Here is a 25125-nt window from a genome sequence, read left to right on the forward strand (position 1 = left end):
GACGCTATTTCGTTATAAATAATTCGACGCATTTTCCGGGATTCCGTTTTACGGGAATATATTATTTTTTACCTTTTTACGATATGTGAAATACGTGCACTGTCCGTTGTAAAATATGAACAATTTGTATGCTATTAATGGTATTTCACATTCTGTTAATACATGTGACAAGCGATAAGCGAAGATTACAATTATGTGTACAAATATTATTTTTGATAAAATATTTTTAGCAATTTTTTCGTTGATATGAAAAATCACATTTCTTTCAATACGATTTATTCTATTATAAATGGCTATATATTTTTTTTATACAGAATCAAAATTGAAGAACTAAAAATACATTTATGTATACTACGCCACAATAATTCTTTTTAACGATTGATTAAACTGCCATTCGTTATATTTGACAACATTGCTGTGAAATTAGTGATGCTTGCAGACACGTGCGCGTTCACGGAAACGTCGTAACGATTAAATAGGAGCGAGGAAACGGTCCGGGGTGGAGAAAAAAAAGTGCGGAAAATGGCTCGCGCGGTGGAACGAACGGGGAGAGATGGGCTACCACGAAGAAATCTCGAGGAATGCGAGCGATCCCGAGGAACGACGGCGTCGACGTCGAGGGCGAGTTTTTGCTCGATTTGCTCGAAAGCGGAGAAGATTGCGACCTACGGCGGTAACGACGTCTTCAGGAGAATCATCTCGGTGGTGGTATGAGACCAAAATGGTTACGCAACGTGCGTCTCGATCGATGATGCCTCTGTATATGTGTTTCGGCAGGACCGCGTATGATGCCCCGCGCGCGCTGGCTCGAGGCCGAATACCTTTTTGGTATCGACTGTACGCCAGTTAGTTTGCGGTTCTTCCAGGAATTTGAACCCTATGATCCTTGGCAGTGATCCCTCTCGTGTTCCGAATCTTCGTCGAGGGTTGCCGCTGGCTGGCTGGCTGGCTGGCTGGCTGGCTGGTTGGCTGGTTGGCTGGCTGGCTGGCTGGCTGGCTGGCTTTGAAGGCCGAGGAACGGAGGAAAGGACGAAGGGCCAATGAGGAGGCGAGCGCGCGCAGCGCAAGAGGATTCCTCCTCGACGATAAGCCTCTCTCCTCTCACAAAGGAACTGCGGAGACTAATAAAAATCGGCTGTTTGCTTAGCTGCTATTACACCCAATGTTGTAATGGAACGAGCCCTGTAGACAAATTTCCTACCGCTCAAGCGAGCTGTGCTGCCTACTTCTGCAAACTGATTTACCATTGTTCCGTATTGTGTAAGCCAATTATCTTATTTTCTATTCCACGATGTCCTTACTTGTTGTCTCGAGTTTATCTCCAATTGTTTAAATTGTTAATAGATATTTATTGCTATTAACCACGAGTCATGTATATTTTTTGTAGTCTTGCGCGATATTGTCAAAATCGCACGATCAATTCGCATATCTTCTTTAAGAAGAATTGCAATGCACACTCGGAAATCATTTGCTAGTTGGGGTGCGCACACTTCCGCTCCTTCTCCCTTATTTCCTTACCGCAGACTGCGGCTGTAACAAATTACTGGTTAACAAGCTTAGAAGTACGAGGGCGCTCTTAACGAGGTGACGTCACAACAATAACAAACAATTGCAGGCGTCTTGCCGTTTGTACGACTGCACCTTTAACGAGCCTAGCCAGCCCGCATTGCGTTCTATTGGTCGGACAAGAGAGCTGCTCGCTCTTTCTGCCGGTCTCCATTTCACTCTTTTTCTCTCTCTCTCTCTCTCTCTCTTTCTTTTTCCTTCTCTTTCTCTTTCCTTATCCATCTGTCCGACAATCATCACGAGACACGAGGGTGGAGAGGGGAGAAAGGAGAGATGCTGAATTAGTCGTAAGTCACTCAGCCGTGGCTTGTTAGCGTCGTTAACCCTGACCCCGGGATATCGTCTTCGCTATAACGGCGTTCCAAGTTGCGTTTTCGAGTGGACAACCGGCATGGCGGAGGAAAACCATAAGCCTCGAAACACGATCAGCCCGGATGGTATTCCTCCGCGATCTCGCGTTCTAAATGCCATTCCCTTGAATGTCGCCTCGTCGGGATTTCCTCGGTGGATCCCGGCCAGACGCTGTTCATCGATCGATATCTCGCCCGAGGTAGATTTCATCACTAACATTCTAGAGATATATCAAGATTCAAAATTTACAGAATTTATCAATAATTTATGAATATTTACGGGAAATCGAGAAAAATTTGGACACAGAAAAGAAATCTGTATAAATCGGCTTGTCACACGTGAATTAATATTTTGTAAGTGTTTCTTTAAATTGATGAAATTTTGCAAAAATTTTATGTAACAAGATTAATACACTGAACATTGCAATAACATTGTATAATTTAGCAGATTAATAGATTTATTACTCTCGACTAATAATCTTCATTTAACAGATGCTTTATATTTTTATAAAAAGATAATCACTTAAATCAAAATTGAAACTAATGAAAAATTCTTTAAAAAAATATCCAATATAAAGTGCATTAATTGCAAGTAAACTTTATATCTTTTAGCGTTATTGAGTAAGCCAGGTTTTGCGTAAATACTTCATGTTGACATAGTTCTACTATGGATACAATTTGTTTCTCCGTGGATAAAGTATACGCGATAAGAGATTATTATCGTGTTTCTCGGTACTTCCTCAGCAAAATGTCTTGCAAATGTTACGTGAAACAATACACATTTCGGTCTAGAGCGCTGATAGAACGGGGGACAACGATCCGCGATATAAAAGCTGGCACTGTGTCCCGCCATTCGATACTTTTCTCGGCTCCACAAAATCGAGATAGCAATTCAAACGCCTGAAGGGCCGGGATCGTAAATCCTTGCGCTGGTCCCGGCGCGCCGTCGCTCCCGAGCTTTCGTATCTCCGACGCAGGACGAGAGCGCGCGTACGGCATGAGATTAAGATACGGTACACTCCATTTAATCAGTCCGCGGGGCCAAGAGCCCGCCTCGATATCCATAGAAAGCACCTGATCGCCGCCCCCTTCTTTCCACTACCACTCGAAAAAGATGGAGGGTGAAAGCGGTGGAGGTCGATTAAAGGAAGGATAGAGTAGGGACGGAAGCGAGCGACCGCGCGCTTCTTTCCAAATTTCGCCACTCGACGAGGACGAGGCGAGGGAGGCTGAAACCAGAGCAGGAGAGAAAGAGAGAGAGAGAGAGAGAGAGACGCGCGCGGAGGATGGAAAAGTAGGAGGAAAAGACGAGATAAATTCGCGGGTTTACGGCGCCCTTAAAGTCGCAGGGATCTCTTTAACGACCTGGCAGACCGCCACCGGTGGTGGCCTTCCTGGCGGGAGGGCTGAAATGCATCGACGGTCGCTCGCTCATGTGCGCGCGAGCTCGAACGAGTAGCGGCCGCGAGAGAACTCCGGTTATCATTCATTCGCTCTCGAGCGAACCGCGCAGACTCTGTTAATGACAGATCCCGTGGAATTACTGCGAAACTTCACGTCCGCGGCGATGGTGCGCGTGGCGCGGACTGAAAAACGCGCGAGGGGGAGGGAAGGAAAAGGTGAGTCCGCCGCGCGAAATTCCACCGACGGACGGAAGATAATCCTCCTCCTCCTCGAGAGAGAGAGGGTTCCTCTTTTCCGCCCGTCACTCTTCTCTCCTCTCATAATATTTTCTACCGCCAACTCCTTCGCCAGCTGCGTTCTCGAGTCTTTGGCCGCTTCAAACGCACGGCTTCTCGAGAACGCTTTATTTTACTGTTACCGCCAGCTCCAGCGGGTCCCGGGCCTCGTTACCGTCGAAGCGTCTCCACGAAGTGAATAACGCTGGATTTAAGTTTACGTAAACTACATTTGGGGGAGGGGGTGGATTCTGGAGAGAAGAGTCCGGCTTTTTTGGGAATCTACGAGCGGCCCACGATAAGAGATTTTGAGAATCTAGGATGAAGGCTCTCAATGTCCTCTTTGTCCGTTCAGTTCTCTTCAGATTTCTCCCTCCACTCAATGGGATGACAATAATCTAGTCGATTTTCCTTTCTCTCTTTCCCCCCCCCCCTTTCTTTCCTTCTTTCTGTTTGTCCGATGCGATAGTCCACCGACGAATCGAGTTCTATCCCATGCGAATTCCGAAATGACGCCGTTATCATTAAGAACAGTCTTATCGGTCGTAGGGAGTGACCATTATCTCCGAACTGTTTCCACGCTCGTCCGACGAAGATGTTCTCTCTTCCAGATACGACCTCGTTGGTCGAATCCAGAGAGTTCCGGCGGTTCCGCGGCAAGTAAAAATCCACAAATGTTCTTTGATATCACAACATTAAGCGATACCGAATGAAACGTAATTGTACGTAGGTCGTCAGAAAATCGAATTGTGTTTCCAGCGAAGCCATAGCAGTTTCGCGCACCAACATTTTCTTTCAATATCACTCTTTAACGTTTGAGCGTAGTATGAAATTTAATATTTTCCATCGAGTTTAAATTACTAGCATAATAATAAATATATTTATGCTACAACCGGACTTCTATTAACGGCTATTTCGATGAGAATTGTATAATTTGTATTATAATTATATCGTTTTTAATATGCATATAATTGTAATACGCGAGATGTAATTATTTTAAATGATTAAACTTTAATAAATTTAAACAAAGCAAACATTATCTTTTTATACGGCGATATTTATGACTTGGATATTTGTTAGAGCTCTGAGATAATGCATATAAGATTGCAAATTCTGCGAATCGCGCTTAAAATATCTGAATAATCGCGCTTTAATATCTGGCATGATGCTTGATGTTCGAAAAGTGAGAATGTTTTCCACGGATGCCGCGGTGCAGTGGAATTGCTGGAACCTCATAAATCCGCTGCGAATGGCTCACTGGTTTACCTATAAGAACATAATGGCGGGACGGTCTCCTCTCACCGTCCTTTTTCATCGAGCGTTCGGCCTATCGATCCGCGGAATTTTTTTATTGCCCTCCCAGCGATCCCTTCGTCAGCTAAAAGAAAGTAAACATCGTAAAAAAATTCGCACTCCCTGGAGTGTTTGCTTAGGTCCCGCGGGAGAAATATTATCTGGTCTCGCCCGAAGAAATTGGTGACATAACTTTGGGATCATCTACACTTGCTTCTCGATATCAAACAACACACATATACGCTCGGCTGTCGCAGCGTCGAATAATTAAATTATATTAATGGAAAACGTGCTTGTGTGTATGACAAGATGGAGCAACGGGGTGATCTCGTGTCGGAGACAGTCGCGAAATAAAAGAACAAGCTCTTAAACCGTATAAATTCGCTGGCAAAATTCCACGGCGTGACGAGGAGCGTGGCGGACGATTCTATAAATTCATTTGTACGAATGAGCGAATGACTTTTGATCTCATCGCGAAAAAGAGCAATGGGAAATTTCGCAATTCAGATGCTTACGGCGCGGTTCAACGGAAAACGTTAATACGCCCGCTGCGATTGACCGCGACGGACAGGCAGATCCCGTTGTGAAATTGTAAATTATTACGCAATTTTGAATTTAACGCGGAAGCAAACGGTGAAAGGACGCTTTGGCTCGACTCCGCGAAGTCGTAAAGCCGCGACTATACGCTTAACCGGAAAGCTCGCGGTATTTTTCCCAGCAATTCCTTCGCGCAGCGTAACGGTAGCGAGAGGCCGCAGTTACACAGCGCGGGGAAACAAAAGGAAATCAAAATATCTTCCGCCAACCAATTTACCTTCCCTGGAATAATCTGGAAACTACCGAAAATTCACCCTCCCTCTACTTTCCCCAAAACGCGAGCCGTACGGTAGTCTCGTAAATGCATTCGCAATACAAATTTTCGTGCTGTAAAATCGTTCAAAATTAGCAGCGACAGGTTATCGACAGCGACGTAACGAGACGTTAACGAAATTATGTATTTTTTTTATCAATTATTTTCTCTTTGTTTTATTCCCTCGCTCGCGTTATATTAATATTTTCAAATTATCTTATTTTTAATTGCTGAAATATTAAATATTCATGCTCTTTGCGAAGTTAATCGAATATCGTGCGGCTTTAATATCGCGTTAATATCGTTTTACTTGCAACGACTAACGTTGCTTTTCTCTTTCGAAAATTTTCGGATAGATTAGCTTGACGGGATAGATCGCCCGCGTCTACATAGAAGCTGCGCTTCGGAGGTCAGGATTAGTAAAGTTCAGTTGATGCCGGAGCAAGCCCCGGAGAAACGGTCCCTAAGCGAGTGATAAAATTCCTTTCCAAGTTATATTAACGCCGTTAGTCGTACCCACGGTGCCCCTGGACGAACTTTAATCGTGAATAATGAAAGAGCCCGGCGGCGATTATTTTTCTCGCAGAAGGGACCGCCGGCATTAGATGCAGCCCTCGAACTTCGGCGGAGCCATTTTTTTCAGTTGCCGAAGAATTTTTGTCAGACGGGAAAATAGACTTGACTTCTTCCTCGTTGTTTGATTTTAAACGTACTTTTTCCCTAAATGACGATATTAAAGATGACCGAGCCGTCGCTTTTAATTTTATGACTGCGCTCTTAAAACTTGATTCGTTTGGTACAAACGGTGGTTTCCTTAGGGCATTATTTTAAATTGCCACTTTTACTTTTACAGACTGTAAACGCTTTATTGTTAATATTCGATTCTTAAAAAAGGAATGATTGTATACCGTAATTTGAATAATTGCTATAAAGTGATTGTTTATTGAAACATGAATATTATGACATTAGGAACATATTTCTCAATACACTATATTATATCGCTATCAGTGTCGGCATATAACAAAAGTTCTTAAAGTAGCTTTATAGAAGGCGAATAGCTTTATTTGTAACGGCAGCAGACAAAACGTCGCTCGTGATGGTAACCGTTAGGGCGAATAATAAATTGGCAGACAATGCCCGAAGGAAGATACCGAATTGCACAAAGAATGCTTGCGTCAGCTATCATCTGTAGCTATCATCTGTAGCTCGCAGGCGGAAAGAAGAATAATATGGCTGTTCGACGCCGGCATAATTCACTTTCGCAGAATATCGCACCATTTCCAATAATTAGTATCATTTCCGATGATCGCGGAAACTTGCTAAAAAACAGATCTCGATAGCGATACCGCAGTGTCGAGATAAACAGCAATAATAACAGAAAAATAATACATTACGAAGCGAATCGCAGAAATAAATAGATATTATTAACTGCACAAATAGTATACTGGATATTGAAAAAACTACAGGAAAAAGTTGAAAAATAAAAAATTGAAATTATTTACATATTATTAAAAAAGATAAAAAAATATAAAAATAAAAATTTTTATATATTAAACATAAGATATTTTTCAATATTTTCTGTTTTTGTGTAATAGTTGTATTTTTTCCCTTCTTTGAGTGTAATAAATAATTATGAAAAATTTCATTAAATTAAATAAAAACAATGTGAAACAATATTGCAATATTGAAGCGGAGAGAGAGAGAGAGACGGTCTTTATCGATTTTTACACAAATAGAATTCTTGTAGAGGCAGATTATTTCGCATTACGCGTTACTAGAGTGCTTAAAACTTGCGCACATGACACTTCTCATAATCGAAATTTGGCGCAGTCATTATTTGACGATTATTCGCCGCGCGTTCAAAGGAAAGACCGACAAGCCGGGGGACCCGGAGAAGACTTAGCCAGAATGGGGTGCTATAATCTCATTTGTGGGGGTATAGTTGGTGCATAATTCCTCACAGTGAGTAGCATAACTTTGTACTCTCTCTCCAAGGAACTGTACCAAACTGGCACAGCCTACGGGAGAGCGTCAACTTTGCAAACTCGCGAGTAGTTGCGTTGACGGCAATGCACTTTCCACATATGAGATGCTTGGCTTCTATAGATAATTCCCGCAGCATCTGCGGACCCGCGATCGCCGCGGGTGCTTGTTGCTTTGCGAGCAGGTCAGAGATATTACAAGAATGTTTCGTGTTTTGATTCTGTATTGCACAGTTTGTAACTCGCCCGCGGCTTTTCCACGTTTATTATTTTTGGGTGTAACATTTCGATAAAACGGCATTGTGTGAAAATTTCAACGTTTCAGCGATTTATATAAACTTGTCAGATTACATCATCCTAGAAAAAAATCTGTAACGATATTTTTATGACTCTGTAAAATTTCTGCAAATTTACGTAGTGCAAAGTGTTCTACGCGGAAATTTGAAAAAATTGTCTCATTATCTGTTGAAGCGATATATATCATCCGATCTATTTTCTTCTTTCGCGGCCGTCAAATTTAAACCACAGTAGCGCCTATTATCGTCGCTTCATCGTGAGTGCCGGCGAGATATTTAAGTCGCTTCAGACTCCTAACAAGCCCTCTTGTCTCTTCTTTCAGACATGCTACGAGATGGAGAGGTACCTGAAGGACGAGCCGAAGCTGCAATCGTACAAAAAACTCCCCACAGAACTGGACACAGCGCCCTGGAACCTCTTCAGGGCGCCATCGATCACGTGGACAACGTCCACCGGAACGAGCGCACAATTCGACGCCCCAATCAAAATGGAGGTATGTAACTAGGCATTGTTTACAGATAATTAATCTTGCTATCAACAAATTATCTTCAAATCTTTTCGTTCAAACTTAAACGTCATTTTTATATCGTCGCTCTATATATATTTTTTTTTTATTCTCTCTTTCTATACATCTCAACACAATTCATTTTTCAATCTTACGAGCGTGTTAAGAAGCCAAGACTGTTTTTCCTTTGCAAATTAGGTGACGACGTCGTCAGACGAGAGGGATCCCCTTTGTTTGGACGACATCAAATTCAGTCCCGGCGATCATAATGATAATGGTCGCGATAGGGATCTCCTCGACCGTCACCTCGATACCTTGTCGATGTCCTCGGCAAGTTCGGCGTGTTCGGCGCTGTCTTGGGACAGCTCACCATCCCTTTCCTGCACGGCACTCATTCTCAAAAAGGAACCAAGCGAGGATCTTGAAGAGGATGAGGAACATGAAGTAAGTTGCACATTCTTGCCGATTTTGACTTATATTTCCTTTACAACTAACGGTAGCTTTAAAAATTTTCGTCCAATCAGAAAGTGAATTATCGTGAATAAATATTTATTCAAAATAGAGACATATTTTTGTTTTATTTAATGAAATATTCGATAAATCTAGCGGAGTCTTTCAATTTAAAAATTATTTAATTTGATTATTCCAGAAAATTATTGCTGTATCGATTTATTTAAATTATATTATTTGAAGTTAAATCAATATTAATTTTTTTTACAAAAACCAAAACTTTCAAGCATTTCAAAATGGCGAATTTTTATTGATGATTCAATATAACGCGTGGTGTTGCATTGGCACAACGAAGCTGTATATACGAGCTCGCGAGATCACTTCACTCGACTCTCGCCGCGGTTTATTTGTTTGCGTTGCGATCCATCAAGGTTCAATACGATTTCCAGCCACGGACCGCGCATCGATCCCGTTATCGTTACATAATGCGTGCGATTTTGCCGCTGCAGGAGATCGAGGAGGAAGAAGATAGTGGGTGCGAAAGCGAAGGTCAAATTCTTACGCCACCGTCGAGTCCTGGGTCGGGTCAAGGTCATTCCAACTCCAGTCACTCGTCGAGCGGGAGTTCAACGCTCGACGTGCACAACCTCAACCTTCACGGCACAGGCGGCAGGAGCGCCATTGTCAGGGTTACCACTGGCAATGTGCAAGGTGTCGCAAGGTGAGTGTCGTAAAATTTCGCGTACCTATTTGCCGAGCGAACGATCACGCGTACGCCACGCGTTGATGCGCGATGAAGATCAGCGGAAGAAGCGGTCCGCTTCTTACGGGTCAGCGATTCCTCTTTGACGTTCTCTCGTTACTGCTATTCTTGTCTGATGAAGACTTAATTGCCTTTGGAATTGAAAGAGGCAATGGCTAACGCGATACTTGCCCTACGAAAGACGGATGTGCCGTCTCGCTCGGAAATTATCTTGATTAACGGTAACTGGAGTTCTCCGACACAAAGTGGCCGTACTTTCCGGCTCGGTTTATCTCATCCAATTCGTTCCCGGCAATTTTCTACGGAATTCGCGAAAAAAAATAAAGACACGGGCTTGTTAAAAAAAGTCGACATTGTCGGGATGTAGCTTCTGAACTCGTCGTAAACTCCCCGCTGCTTCGTGCAAGAAACCTAAAACAATTCGCTCTCGCGATCTATCATTAACCCGTCACCGGAATTGCGCTCTTCACGATTCGCTCGCTATTTCTTTCAAAGCGCGAAACGTGCGCCGATCGCTCGCCATTCATGCGATCACACCACCTAGCTGTCTTGCGCGCGTGAAAAACTTGTCGGGACGGTGAACCGTGACACACACACGCGGCCCGTTTCACGGATGAAACGGTGCCCGGCGTGTCCGTCGCGCTTCGACGGCGCGCAACCGACTAATTATAACGAGGCTAATGCGGCCAATGAGAGGAAGAAAATCGCGTTTTTGCAGACTGATCTCCGTCACGGCGAACGGCTTCCCCGCGGTCGCCAGCACGCAACACGCACACGCGGGCGCACCTGCGGCCGGGAACACCGTGGCCAACAGGCACCACGCGAGGAGCAACGAGCACAGTCCGCCCGACACGAAGCGCAGAATACACAAATGCCAATTCCCCGGATGCAAGAAGGTGTACACCAAGAGCTCGCATCTCAAAGCCCATCAAAGGACGCACACGGGTGAGTGAATTGATGTAATGTCAGTCGTGATAGTAGTAGTAGCAGCAACGATAGTAGCTGATCTGACGCCGACGTGGATTGGATCTGTCGATAAATTAGTCGGTCGAGACCCGCCACTGGTGCGGAAGTAATCCAACAGTCAGTTGCGACAAACCACGTGAACCGAAATAATCGCAGGAGTGGTTGAGTCGAACTATGATTACGACGCGTTACACGTGTTGCAATAATGAATACGCGGACGGGAAGCGTTTCACGGACGTGTCAGCGCGAGTTATGACAAATTTTTCGAACCGCCGCTCGGCACACGCGCTACGGGGAACAACGGTGTATAATTAATTACGGGCGCCGAATTAGAGGCGCTTCGTTATTCGCGTCGTCGCGTTCGCGAGATGGTATCTCCGCTGATGAAACGAAGCTGACAAATGTGGCGCTCATTCGCGCACACTCTGACGCATTTATCTCCGATGAAATCAAAACATCCGCCCGACATCGCGCGCGTTGCTCTAATTGACTATTGTCGTCTGCTACCATTTTTCTGCCCTTTGTATAGATAAACTCTTTCAAAAAACGAAATGCGCATGTAACATACGATGTGCAAATTGAACTCATTAACTTGTTTCATTTGAATTCGATCATTTATACTTCTATTTATCTTTCCGACCGATTTAATGCTTTTGTATTGTTCCAAATTTCTCACCGATTAAAATATTGTAGAACTTCAACAGATTTTTAATTTACGCATCGAACGAGTTATAAAAATTATGATTTCAAAATTTTTTTAAAAATATTCTGTTCGTACAATTATATTTCACTAAATTTGTTTACGTTTTGTGATATCGCGTTGCATCAGACACTCGATATCTTTACTAATTTATGAGACAAGAAAAGTCATTCTCGGTCGGTCGTTAAAACTCTTCTATTTCGACGAAACAAGTAAAGTTTTCCTGCACCGTAAAGAGCGGCAATGTCCGCTTCTTTCTTGCAACTTCCGTGATCCACGTTGACAGTGCACAGTTTCTGTCCGAACGCGATATTACCGTGGGTCCTAGCGCCCTTCTCCCCCCCTCCTCGATCCTTTTCGCGGTCGCCTGCGGTGAGCGGTGGCAGGCAGAGAGACTGTAATTAACGAACTCTCCTGTTCGCTTCGTCTCTTTCGCCCTCTCTCTCTCTCTCTCTCTCTCTCTCTCTCTCTCTCTCTCTCTCTCTCTCTCTCTCTCTCTCTCTCTCCTTCCAACGCGAATGCACAACTCGTTCCCATCTCCCTCCCCTCCCCTCGTTCTTTGCTCTTCGCTCTTTATCCACGGTTTTTGTCGCGTCACACTCAGGCCCTCTACGGTTTCGCCAGTCGTACGTACGATACCCTACGGTACGTGCGTCCTCGCGCGTCCTACGTACGTGTTTTCTCGCACGTGTATGTGTGTGTGTGTAGTTTAGGTACGGTCTCCGCGCTACGGAGATGGCGAGGGAATGAGCGAGACGAGGGAGGTAATAAGGGACGGGTTGGCCGGGATGCCTCCATCCTGCGCCGTGGCAGGTACGTCGGGATTGCTTCTCGCGGATCGTTAAGCAGAACTGCTAACTACGGGATTATGCATACTGCGGGACCCGTCCCGCAATTATGACTCTGTTATGAATTCGTCCTGACACAAGAATCCCCCTGTCGGCGAAACGGCTGCGCCAGACGACGGACGACCGCGACATGTACGACGGCACCGCCGTACAACGTTTATCTCGAGACACTTGAAAAAGGTGTAAAAGCGCATCGAGCTCTCGGATATCGGTTCACCCGGCTCCTTTCTCCTCCGTCTCGACGTATTTTATAGTATCAAACGCCAATATCGAACGTATTTGCCTCTTGTGAGATGTTTCTCGGTTTCCACGTTTTCTTCAGATTTTTGCCTTTTCTCGTATTTATTCACTGTGTTCACAGAATGAGCAAAAACGCTGTTCTTATCCGCAATTAAGACTATTATAGAGGGAGAGATAAACTATAATCGTTAAAGTTTCGTTATTTTTCTAAAGAATATTTCTCGATTCTATGGAGACAAATGTGACTACTAGTATTAATTTTCATCGAACAGCAATTTTAATAGACTTGACGATGCATAATTATTCAATATTGTTTTTATCTAAGAAACGGAAGATGTATGGAAAAAAGGAGTACAAAACTGGAAAAATATGCAAGTTTCCCGATCTCGCGCATCTCGTAAAACATTATGACAGAAACAATCGTGCAACTATTTTCCGTACTTATTGATTATATCCGCCCGCCGCATGAGGAGATTTCCGTCGCGATCTCGTCGAAAAAGTTCCTGCTCTCTGAGAGTTTGCCGTCAGGAAAAAAACGACCGCGCCGAGAAACTTCGGAGCTTTCCGCAGGGATGGAAATGGCGGTAGACTTTGATCTCACTCGACAGAATCTAATTACCCTGCGGACAGGACCTCGCGGTAGCGGGACACGAAACGAAGTAAGTCGTCGATCGCGAAGTCGACGAAGACGACGACGGCAACGACGTGAAGGTTCGTTACGAATTCCATCGGCAAAGTTTCTCGTCAGGAAGACCTTCCGATATGTAGATATTACGTAGGACCGGAAGAAATCACTACCTCTGCTTAGTCTGATCTTGAAGACGACGAGGAGAGACGACATGAAGAGAGAATAACATGATCCGTCTATGTCAGGCGAATCATGTTATTCTCGAGGACGACGGATTTAGGCGCCGACTCCGCGATTCGATTAGACAGTTTAACAATTAGAGTCGTAGTCTACGGTTGCTAATTCTGTTCCAACGAATCGATCAAATGTTACTGAACAGTATGCTCGTTTGTGGTAAAATTTCTAATGAGTCTATCAATTCATTAAATCTTGATGTCTTTTTGGGGGATGCGAAGCTTATTTAGAACAATGGACTTTAGTTCTGAAAAAAATCGGTAAAATATTTCACAAGCCCAGCATTCCGTCATAATTTTGTATTTTTGCCGCGGCCGGCGACGCAAAACGCGGCTTCTCACCGACCGGTGTAAATCGCATCGTTCCAAATCCACGAGTTAATTAAAACGTTTAACGGATTTCGGTTTTCTGCAAAGAGGCTAATTCGAGCAGAGCGCAACGTTCGCGAATGCTTTTCGCGGACGGCCGCGATTTTTCACCGTCACTCACAGCGCAGGCAGATTTACGTGGAATTTGTGTAATGCGTGATGAGAAAAAAACTCCGTAATTACGTTAATTATAAATCGTAAAGGTAAAACCGGGGGGGAGGAGAGAGAGAGAAAGAGAAAGGGGGTATGAGAATGATAATAGCGGAAGAAAAGTTCGCGGATAAACTCTTTGTCGTGTCTCTGCGGTGTCTTCACCGGGAATAAAACCAGACTAATTCTTCTTTTTCATCGTGCTTATCCTTCTCGCGTATTAGATTCCTGTCCGAGCCGGGTCCTTTCTCGCTGCGGGAGTCTCGCAGGGCTCTCTCTCGCATCCGATTTTCCCACGGGTGTCAAGGAACTATCGATCGCCGTTCCTGCAGCCTCACATTGGCTGTGTATAACGGCGAGAGAAAAGAGGGATGGAAGAGGGTAGGAAGAGAGAGATTTCCAATTACAGGGACTTTCCGTTCTGGAATTCCATTCCGAACGTCATTGTTCTCGCGTCGCGCGCCGCGGACAGGACTTTGATCCTTCGGACGATGCGAGAGTCCGATCGCTTCGACCGAGATACTTAACAGTCCTTCACTTCGTTCCGGAAAGTGGATCGTCAACATGTATGGAGAAACTTAACAAAGAGCGGTTTTATACCTTCTTTATGTTCACTCGATAACCACGATCGCGTGTGACTACGGGAAATGAAACATTAGCATTCTTCATTTCACAAAAGTGGAAAAATATTTCTATCGGAAAAGTTTTTGCTAATCAATGTGGAGTGTTTAAACACACTATATTTATCGATAAACAAAACACTTGTACTTTTGTCAAATATTAACAAAATAAATTTTAATGGAAAGCAGTTTAAATGGGCATATAAATGATTCGAAAATGATGATACGCATTGTATATATTTGTACATGCACGATGTTACACGCGTATATGTATATATTTTTGTGCGATCGGAAGCTTGTTTTAACGAATCGGGGAATGCGGGAGGCAGTTGCGGTCGAGAAAAGGAGAAGCGAGGTTACGTACGGGTATCGAAGTAGGTCAGCCAAAGTATAATAATTTAGCATGAGAGCGCTTTAGAAATGTACAACTTTCCACGATCTTAAATCAAACGAAGAATGGTACGAGCGGCGGCGCGGCTCCGCGAACTTATTTATCAACGTAGCTCGCGACGATGAATCCGCGCGCTCGCTGTCGAAAACAGTCTGCTTATATACATTACTTCTGCATTTCCTTAGACGCGTTCGGTGTATCTGCGAACAATAGGGCTCCGGGGGTATCTCGCGCCCCCGGGAGGGCGGTATAATCGAATTAACCATAAATTCTGCGCATTTCCGCGCAAACGGATATTCGTGATTTATACCCGGTGAATGGTCCGAAGCGCGAAAGAAAGCGAGCAACGCAATCACCCCGCTGAAACATTGCGATGAAGCAAGAAATAAATTTGCAAAATGGAGGAACGACTTCCTTGAGTCTCCGCGGGAAATGTATTAATTTCTTCCACAATCAATTTTGTATCGCTATCGCTTCCTTGTCTCGTTTGTATTTTATCAATATTTCAGATACTTATGGCCGGTTTATGCTTCGGTCTTAATCTTAATCTTAAGAGTTGATAACGTAGAATGCCATAAGGGCGTTTATACTTCCCTAGTCTTAATCTTAGTCTTAATCTTAATCTTGGAAAGATCCCATCTTTTAACTTTAGTCCCTAATGTCCTAAGGCCGGGCCAATGAGGTAAGTCTGACGTCCGACGCAGCACGAAATCGCGCGAAATAATGGTTTTCGATTCTTGTAAAATACAAAAATGAGTGATGCTGATTTAATTGAATGTGTCCAACAATTCGATGTTGTTTGGAATAAAAAAAATCCAAATTATAAAAATAAATTAATGGTTAGGTTTTGTTACATTTGCACATGCGTAGTCCGAATTTCCAGGGAAGCATAAACGAGTCCTTAAGATTAAGTTAAGACTAAGACTAAGATTAAGATTAAGATCGAAGCATAAACCAGCCATTAAAGTATATTTATCTTAGTCACAAGTGCCCCACTTATAAAAGCTATTACTTTATTTATAAAAGCAATAAAAACACCATTGCTTCCCGCATAAAAGCAATGAAACGTGTATCTGATTATTGATGCGTGCAAATCTTCTCGTTTGCATAAATCTAAATAAAAGTAATTTCGAAGCAGTTATTGATGGGTGTAATGCACGCATTGACTTCATTTGACCTGTTTATACGGCTATATCGGACGATACCTTCTTCGCTGCATGATCTACGCGTTGACGGTGCATCTCGTATATAAACGAGCCTGTTATTTTTCGCCGCAGACACACCGAGGCCGGTGCCACGCGTCGCAACGATAATCCGAAATTTGTCGGTACATTGATTTGGCAAGACGAGCGTTTTCGCGGGACGCCGTCGGCCCGTACTCCATTACTAAAAGTTTCTGGGATCGCGGTGTGCATCGCGGTAATGCGATTCGTAAATAATGGCTCGAGAAACTGAACTCGGCGGCCGCCCGCCTTCTTCTTCGTCGTCGTCGTCGTCGTCGTCGTCGTCGTCGTCGTCGTCGTCGTCGTCGTCGTCGTCGTCGTCGTCGTCGTCGTCGTCGTCGTCGTCGTCGTCGTCGTCGTCGTCGTCGTCGTCGTCGTCGTCGTCGTCGTCGTCGTCGTCGTCGTCGTCGTCGTCGTCGTCGTCGTCGTCGTCGTCGTGTCGTTATCGTTGTCGTCGCCATTCCCGTCGTCGTACTCCCGCGAGCCAAGTGCATCTGCGCGATTGAACACGTCTCCTCTTACGTTTAAACCGCAAGCTCAAAGTCTCAGCTGCATCTCCCGAGCTTCCCCTTGCGAGAGACCGCAGGCGCCTGTGGCTGCGAGCGATCTGCCTCTGCCCCTCCCCTTCACCTCCCCCCCCCCTTTTCTGTGTCCCGTCGACATTAAATCTTAGACGTTACGAGCATGCCGCGGTACTCCGACGCGATACACAGCGACCATTGATTTTCGTAGCTTGGGAAATCGCGACCGGCTCGCAATCGCGAGCCCCTTACTCCGCCCCTTGGAAATTTAGCACGGTTAATTGCGCGAGGGAAGTCGTTTATTTTATATCAGGTTGTACTTCACCGCAGATCGCGATCGGCGGGGCGTTATGGGCTATATGCCGGAAGCTAATCGATTACTTATTGTGTGTAATCCGAGTACCAATAGCGGCAGAACGCTCCGCGATTCTTTGAAAAGCTTCACGATTCTTTGAAAAGCTCAATATCGGTAGAACGGTTTTGCAGAAAAATTTATTTCGCGAAATTCATTCAAGTTGCGGAAACTTTCTGGCGAATATCTCAATCGCGCGCACCGCACCGACAAAAGAATAGGAATTCTTTTATTGCAAACATGTGGAGTGTTCAAGATGCCAGGATTTTTACCTTATGTTCAAATTTACACAATATTGAATATCTTAGCGGAATTGGGGAAAGCTGCTTTCGAAGATATCGACAATGTAGACAGCGCGTTCAATTATACCGCAAAGTTTGACAAATCGCGCAGATTATTTTCCCAATAATTTCCATTACTTACGTATTATTTATGCTGAAGTTAGCGTAGCGTATAGCGTAACGCGTTTACCCCGAAGCGATCATGTAGTACGCGCGCATATATAGTACACATCGATTCGCACCTCGGGCACTGTTCGAAACACATGATCGCGCCAAAGTTAGATCCGTCTGCCGCGACGGGGGTTGTGTACCGCAAACAATTGGAAACGTCGTCAAAGTTCTCGCTTCGGTTGACAGCGAAACCGCACTTCACAACACGCGAAATGCGAATCGCATCCGGCAGTTTCGCGACATGCGATGAAAATCTTCCATTCATGCATCATAGAGATGCAGTTTGAAAGGTGAGACTCCGAAGAACTCACACGACTTTTATGTAAAGCTTTTATGTCACACTTCTCCGACGATACTTTTCATATCTTTCATTCTTTTGTTAGTTTTTATCGTTTATTATTTTATTATTATATTATTGATGCCAATAACGTAATCCAAAAGTTATTGTTACATAATTCAGAAAAAAAAACCAAAAAATTATATGAAAACCAATTTAATACATAAATTATCTTGCATGGTTTAAAATAATGAAAAAAATAAAGAATAAACGATCGATCTTTGATATATAAGTTTCAACATTTTTTTGCGTCACTTGTTTCCTGTGAACGATCGTATAGCCATTTTCACAGTGCGATACTTCCGGAAGAAATATCTCATTCATCATTTCTATGGCGCGCTATCTCGTACCGGCAAGAAGAACGTCGCAAAATCCGCCTGCTCAAAACTGAGCATGAAGCGATATCGCGCTTTGTAAAATTTTCTTGGACCCCACGCGATCCTCGAGAGAGGAATCCCGGACCGACCTCCCCAAAGCAGAATGTCGAAAAAAATAAAACGCCACCCCCTCGCGCTAGTGTAGGCAGAGGATAACTGCACTGTTCCTCGCGGAGGACCCTTTCTTACGACGAGGACGTCTAGCCGGGCCGTCCCTCGAACGATCTATCACGCGCGGTTCTGTAGGATGGTCTCTGATATATTAAATGCGCTCGCAACAAGAAATCTCTCTCTGCCAAGTATTTTTGGACGTAAACCAGAATTTGGCACTCTAATCGCGGAGAAATCCACTGCGCGTCTCCCCCGGTGAAAAATTGACCGTTATCCCTTGCGCTCTCAAAGCAGGCCGGCATTGTTCCCAGCGATGGCTGTTGAAAAATCGGCGTTACAGAATTTTCTTTGTTTGCGCCGTTTGAGCGGGCACTCTCGCGATTACGTTTCGATCGGATTTTTGCAAATGCCGCGCTCCGCGCTATTAAAGACCGAAGGATTCGCGCGGGAGACATCTTTGAATATGCAAGGCAACGCCGCGCTATCAGAAAATCTCATCTCCCTCGCCGACGGGGGCAATGAAAATCTTTTTGTGAATAAAGGTACAAGCGTATCTTCCCTTTTATAGCGCACGATATTTCTTGAAAGGAAATCCCTCTCTTTCTTACTTCCACCGTTTTCTTTCATTCCGACAACGCAGGGGGTTTCTCTCCTTGCCTTGTGTCGCAAAAAAAACCCCGCGTGGTACATCGAAATTCGGTATGCGAAAAAGGGACAGGTGCAATACGTCTCGTAATTTGATACGCGTCACTACAACGAATTCCTCAGATTGCACGCGAAATTCGAGATGCATAAAAGCGACTAATGTAAAGTACGAGTACTATGGCAGTGCCAGAGAATCGTATCTCTCTTCCCAGGGGGCATGAAGCAAAATCTTTTTGTAAAAGAGATACCTTGCATTTCCTCTTTTATAGCGTACGATATTTCTCCGAAGAAAACGTTCCTCTTTCTTTCTTACTCGCGGTGACGGCCGTCTCGTTCTAAAAAGATAAGTTTTCGACGTATTTTTCTTTAAAACTAAAATTCAAAATGGAAAATTTACTTGTTCAAAGTTTGCTCGTCGAATCGGTAAAACGCGAGAGATATCCCGAGTCGAAATTTAGCGTCTCTTTTAATGCTCATACAGCCTATATGAACCTATTTTTACGGAATTAGAACCTAGAACTCCTCTTTTAAAACTTGATCTCCTATAATTTGATGTTGAAATACTACTTTAAACCTATAGAGCCTCACAAAATAGATTGTATTACTGCGAGAACTCCTCCATTAAACCTCGAACTTTTATCTAGTATATATATATATACTAGATAAATTCGACCTATAAAAGTTATTATAATATTTAATCATAAAGAAAAATATTTAATTTGTTGCATTTCCAACTTTTATTAATATTGATACCTTTCTGTTTCCTTCTTCAAAATAGTGATATGATATCTAAAAAAGATTCAGCGCAAAAAAATTTTTTTAAATTAATTTTTTTATTAAATGTTAACTATTTTAGATGTACTCGTTAAAATTCAAATAAGAATGAAAAACTATACGAGCAATATGCATAATGTGGTTGTATTTTGATTATTGCTTTATTAAGTGATACAATATTATCAAACATTTCAGTCTTAATTTGGACCTTTTTCTGTATAAATATTTCTGTCTGAACTTGTTTTAACGCATGTTAACTATACCTTATAATATACTCTTAACTATATGTATTACATATACTTAATAAATAATATTTAATTCAATAAATATTATGTAATGTTTTTAGTATCTTATTTTATATTTAATATCTTAATTTAATATTTTTAATATAATCACAAAGGTATATGGATTTTCAGCACTAGTTTTATGATATTATCAACAAATTCTAATGATTGCAAAAATCTTCACAATAATAAAAAAAATTACTAACTATATAATTTTAATTGATGATAATTTTTAATAACATAGAATTTTTTAAAATATTAGAAATTAATACTCAATAGTTGAATTTTGATATTATATTTTGATATTATCAAGAAATTTCTAATAATTACAAATTTTTAAAAGATAATAAAATTCAACTAAATGGTATTAATTAATGATATTTTTAAATTGTATGCTATTAAAAATTATCGTTAATCAAAATTATAGTTAGTATTTTTCTTTATTGTGAACATTTGCAATCATTAGAATTTCTTGATAATATCATAAAAGTAGTGCTGGCAAAAAGGAATCTATATATTTTCAGGGTCTAAAGCGGGTCAACGGAGGGTTTTAACTAAACCCTACTTTGAAGCTTTAGCAGGAAAAAAGGAAATTTTGGACATATTGTAGCGCCAAAGTAGGTGCTATTATATACATACGATACAATGCATAACATCTACTTTGACTCTCTTATGCCTACCTCAAAATAAAAGATTAAGGTTCAATATAGGTGCTAAATTTCGACTCGGGATGTTGCCATGATAATTCCAAAATATAGTAAATATTTAAATTCTGCTATTTTTGTAGCAAAAACACATTGAAGCGTACACATACGCAACAAATTTGTTTCATACCAAACTCTGAAAAGGAATCGTGATATTACGCAACATGTCGTAATCCGCTGTTCATCTCTACATTTATATACTTCAGAATCAATTGATGAAATGTAAGTTATTTTATGATACCGAAATTCGATACACTAATACCTGGCTTCGGAATGATGTCTCTGCGATTTATCGATTGGCAGTCGGCGATCTCTTACGAAGCGCTTGCGAGTAGCGGAATGTTCGCGTGTATTTCTCAACGAAGTCACCGATGATGAACATTGCGGGAAAGTAACGCTTGTCGCGACTTGGTGGGTTTTCCAGGACCCTCGAGGAAAAATCTCGAGTCGGCCGTCCCTCGAGCGATCCGTCACGCGGGTGCTCGCGATGGCCTCCGGTATTAGACGCGCGCTATTCGCCGAAACGTTTTCGCGCAAAATGTCCTCGGATGTAAAAGGCGGACTCGGAGGCGGAATCCTCGCCCATAAATTCCGGTTGTCCTATCCCTCGGCGACATGACGGAAGGTACCCTATACATCCTCGCCGGCGGCGGACTTAATAAAATGCAAAGACGACGAGCACACGTTGCCAGGACGGACTGACATATCGACGCAATACCGACCCGCCGCCCGGACCCCCGCCGGTGTAACGTCGTCGTCGTCCTTGGCAGAGGGAGGACATAGAAAAATCGCCCTTCCGCCGGAAAGGACGCTCCGGCATACCGTATAAGGCGCGCGACAACGACGCTAACTTCGTTATTCACGAGCACGCGAGCGTGCAGCGTTTTTAACCTTAGGACGATTCGGTATTCCGACTCGTTTACATGCAAAGGTAAAAGCCGATATTTTTGCGTGACAACCCTTTCTCGGCGAGATAATGTTTATTGGGAGCGGAGAAGTAACGTGCTCGGCCTAACAATTCAAGTGTCGTACCTTTGAAACTTTCGTACACCCAAAGATTGTTGAAAACAAATCCTCAACTGTTAATAATAAGTGGTATAAAACAAAGGTTAAATCAAATTTGCATTTGCATATTAATTTCACGTGTGATGAAATATTTATGAATGAAGAAACAGCGAATAAACTTCATTTATCTTGGCGATGATCATTGGAGTATAAATTGTCAAAACCATGAGTAAATAGTTATTAAGGACCAAGGGTACACGGACGCATTTATATCCCTCTGACAGATGAAAAAAATGGGGAAATGTGATGAAAAGGAATGCGTCGAGAGCGTTTTAACGGAATTAAGTCGTCGTCTTGTTTAATATCGCTCTATTACGCAGTAACGATAAAGCACCGCCCGACAACGGGTGGATCATTATGCGATAATAAAACGCGGATTACACAGAGCGTGCATTGTTCTCTACGCAATAACGATTTCGCTTGTATCGCATGCGAGATCCACTTGTCAAAATGGAACGAAACGACCTCTTCAAGGGCTGATCATAATTGCATTATATTCCATTTCGTTGGGTTCCTGATGTACTTCGCCGATCGAAGCTCTGCGTTATTTTGCGCAATATTCATGGCAAACAATGTCTAATATATTATGCGTTTCGCACGAAGTATAAACTAATCGCATTAGTTTCGCAACGTTCATGTATTACGTGGCGTGCAAACGGCTGAAATCACAACGCGTCTAAATCTATTATATGCCAGCGTAAATTAATGACTTAACGCTTAACACTGCACGGGAATATACCTCGACAAAAGCCGGCCCTAACGGAATAGCTGCTGTAATAATATCGAAAGTAATTGTACCCTGTATTGTTTGCCTCAACTCGCATTAAAAATTAATTGTTATTGCAATTATGTTAATGCAATATAAATTACGTATTTTTGACGTCACGAAATTATGCGAAAGTTAATTATCATTTAACATAATTTACATTTGAAAAGTTTTTGTATATTCTTTTTCAGATTGAATAAAATGCATATAACGATTAAAAAATTAAATACGAAATACACATTGTTCAAATAAAACGTAAGCAATAATCTGCGTTCAATGTTCTATTTTTTTTTTTTTTTTATTGCAAGAATACATTTTTCAAAATTTATTTTTACAACATTGATGTGACGAGAGGTGCGAAAAGAAAAAGTCTGGAAAGTAAATGCATTCCGGTGCGCGTTTAAGAATGCCTAGAGCGACACGAAGGCGAGGGTACGAGCGGTTTTCCGTACCACATCAATTAGCAACGTTCGTTGTCGGCGCGTACGAAAGGGATGAGAAGGGGACAAATGGGATGGGCCTGAGGAGGGGAAAGGGGAGTTAACGCGTTAAGCCATCTTGTTTAATATGGCTTTATTACATAGGTGGTAACGAACCCACTGGGAGGCCATTATGCGGCGATAAAATGCGCAATGCCCGTTGCACATACATGTCGTTCGCGTGTACCCCGACGCGGACAGCCCCGCGCCGTGATATGCTCATGCGCGTCGAAACCGGACCGGGGCACGCGTTCGCGATAACGCCTGTGGTTGTGTAAAACGTTACGCCACACGGTCACCATGGCTACGCAAAATTTAATTTGCTCGTAGAATCGAACACTACGCGCGCGCGTGGCGCTGTGCCGGAGATTTTGGAAAAATTGCGTTACCTCCGGCGAATGTGCGCGTTCCTACGTACCTCATGTTCGCGCTTAACCCCCCCTCTTGATTCTTGGTGACTTTTTGTTCGAGACGAGCTTTTTTGTCAGAATTACTGTACCTTCTTCGTGATTCTAAAAGTTGCGATAACAATTCTCTTACCGGGAGTATATTTTCAATGACGTGTATGGGCGCCCGGAGCATATATGAATTCTATTAACTCGTAGTTTGTTACGCGTAGTTAATTTCGACTAATCACTTTATATAAACTAAATAGGTGAAATGATAACAGCTCCCTCCTCATTTATCGGAGAATATATACAATAACAGTAAATATGTACCTATTCCATACATAGACAATGTTTGAGCTCGATGTGAATTGAGAATTGCAAGACATTTCCTCGAGGCGTTGCACACGCGCGTCGACAGCTCGCGAAACTTACAAGTATTCTTCTCTCGGAAATACCGCGGCGATCCAATAGTCCGTGGAGTCTCGACGACAATTTTTCTCTCCGCCAGCCAGGTCACTTGTAATACACGCGCCGCCGGCACCTTCCACTCCGTCGCGGTTTATCCTTATCGCTCCCGGAATTTCCTTCCCGACGCGAGTCCGCAATTCCCGCCCTCGCGAAAGGGGCCGAGGCGCATTCGTGTCGCCATTTCTCTGGCTGGTTGCGGAGGGCAGAGCGGCGACGGGGCGAGCGGATGGGGGATATTCTGGGGGTTGGTTTTCTCGAAACGCAAAGGATGAGAGGAGTGGGATGGTTGAACGGTGTGAGGTACGTCAAGTACGTGTGCCGTATTTTCCGAGGAGTCGCGGCCTCCTAGAACGTCGGGTGTCGTTGGCGGAGACGCCGGAAGCAGCCAGTCGGGGGAGGTTGAGTGCAGATGGGGGAGTGGAGGGAGAGGTGGACGGATTTGGTTATGCGTCGCCACGTCCCGGCTGGATTTGTCGTCGTCACCTTCTACTCGGGGATGAGAAACTCGGTGGGAAAGAGGGGATCCCGCTAGTAACCCGCCGCGGAACAACTTTGGTAGAGACCGAAACGCGATATAAATTTTTTTCCTACGTCCCCTCCTTTCGGGCAGTGAATATCGTTTCGGGAAAACGTCAGTTGCACCAGTCATTGTGATTGTGTAATGGAAAAAAAGTATGTACTTCTTAAATATTGAATCACTATTTGTATCTGGTTTTTTTTTTTTTTTTTTTTTTTTTTTTTTTTTTTTTTTTTTTGGAAATGTTCGCCGCGATTTTACTGAAAACGGGAGCTTATGATTATGCGTATCTTTGCAGTCTAAAATGAGTTTATATTTATTGTTGCAATAGAAGATAATAACTTTATAAATGAATATGCACATGTACCATGTGCTTTATATTTTTTTAGAATGTTTCCATCACGAAATTAGCCAGCTGAAGAATAATATTAAATATTACACGAATTATATATTAGGAGATGCTGTGATTGTGACATTCCTAATTGCCTCGTTTGTTGTGAAAAATTGTTAAAAATATTTCCAAAATATATACTTTTTTTGTTTAATAAAGGCATCGATCGCAGTATCTTCGTTAGCAGCGACCGAGATTAATACAATCTCATGATGCAATCTGTTACATGTACTTTTCTAGATGCGGCGCGTTTATATAAACGAGAGAAAACGCTACATTTAAATTACAACCTCCTACGCGAACTTGCAAACAGACACGGCAATCTAAAAACAGCACTTTGTGGAGCTGAGGATTCCGCCTCTTTTTCGGATTTATGAAAGCCGCGGGAGG

General features: G+C 43.0%; 1 protein-coding gene and 1 long non-coding RNA gene across 2 annotated transcripts in view; one reads left to right on the plus strand and one right to left on the minus strand.

The window, feature by feature from the left end:
* The window catches only part of LOC136999427 (uncharacterized), a 220981-nt gene that overhangs the window by 8831 nt on the left and 187025 nt on the right, over positions 1-25125 (minus strand). The window lies entirely within an intron of this gene.
* Positions 8308-25125, plus strand: part of LOC105678057 (Krueppel-like factor 6) — a 28988-nt gene continuing 12170 nt past the window's right edge. The window contains exons 1-4 of the mRNA XM_012377055.2: positions 8308-8510; positions 8721-8966; positions 9482-9693; positions 10454-10680. Coding sequence (XP_012232478.2) covers positions 8352-8510; positions 8721-8966; positions 9482-9693; positions 10454-10680 — 844 coding nt within the window. The 5' untranslated portion in view covers positions 8308-8351. The remainder of the gene's footprint in view (positions 8511-8720; positions 8967-9481; positions 9694-10453; positions 10681-25125) is intronic.

This window comes from Linepithema humile, chromosome 1 (genome assembly GCF_040581485.1).
Source record: "Linepithema humile isolate Giens D197 chromosome 1, Lhum_UNIL_v1.0, whole genome shotgun sequence".
NCBI lineage: Eukaryota > Metazoa > Arthropoda > Insecta > Hymenoptera > Formicidae > Linepithema > Linepithema humile.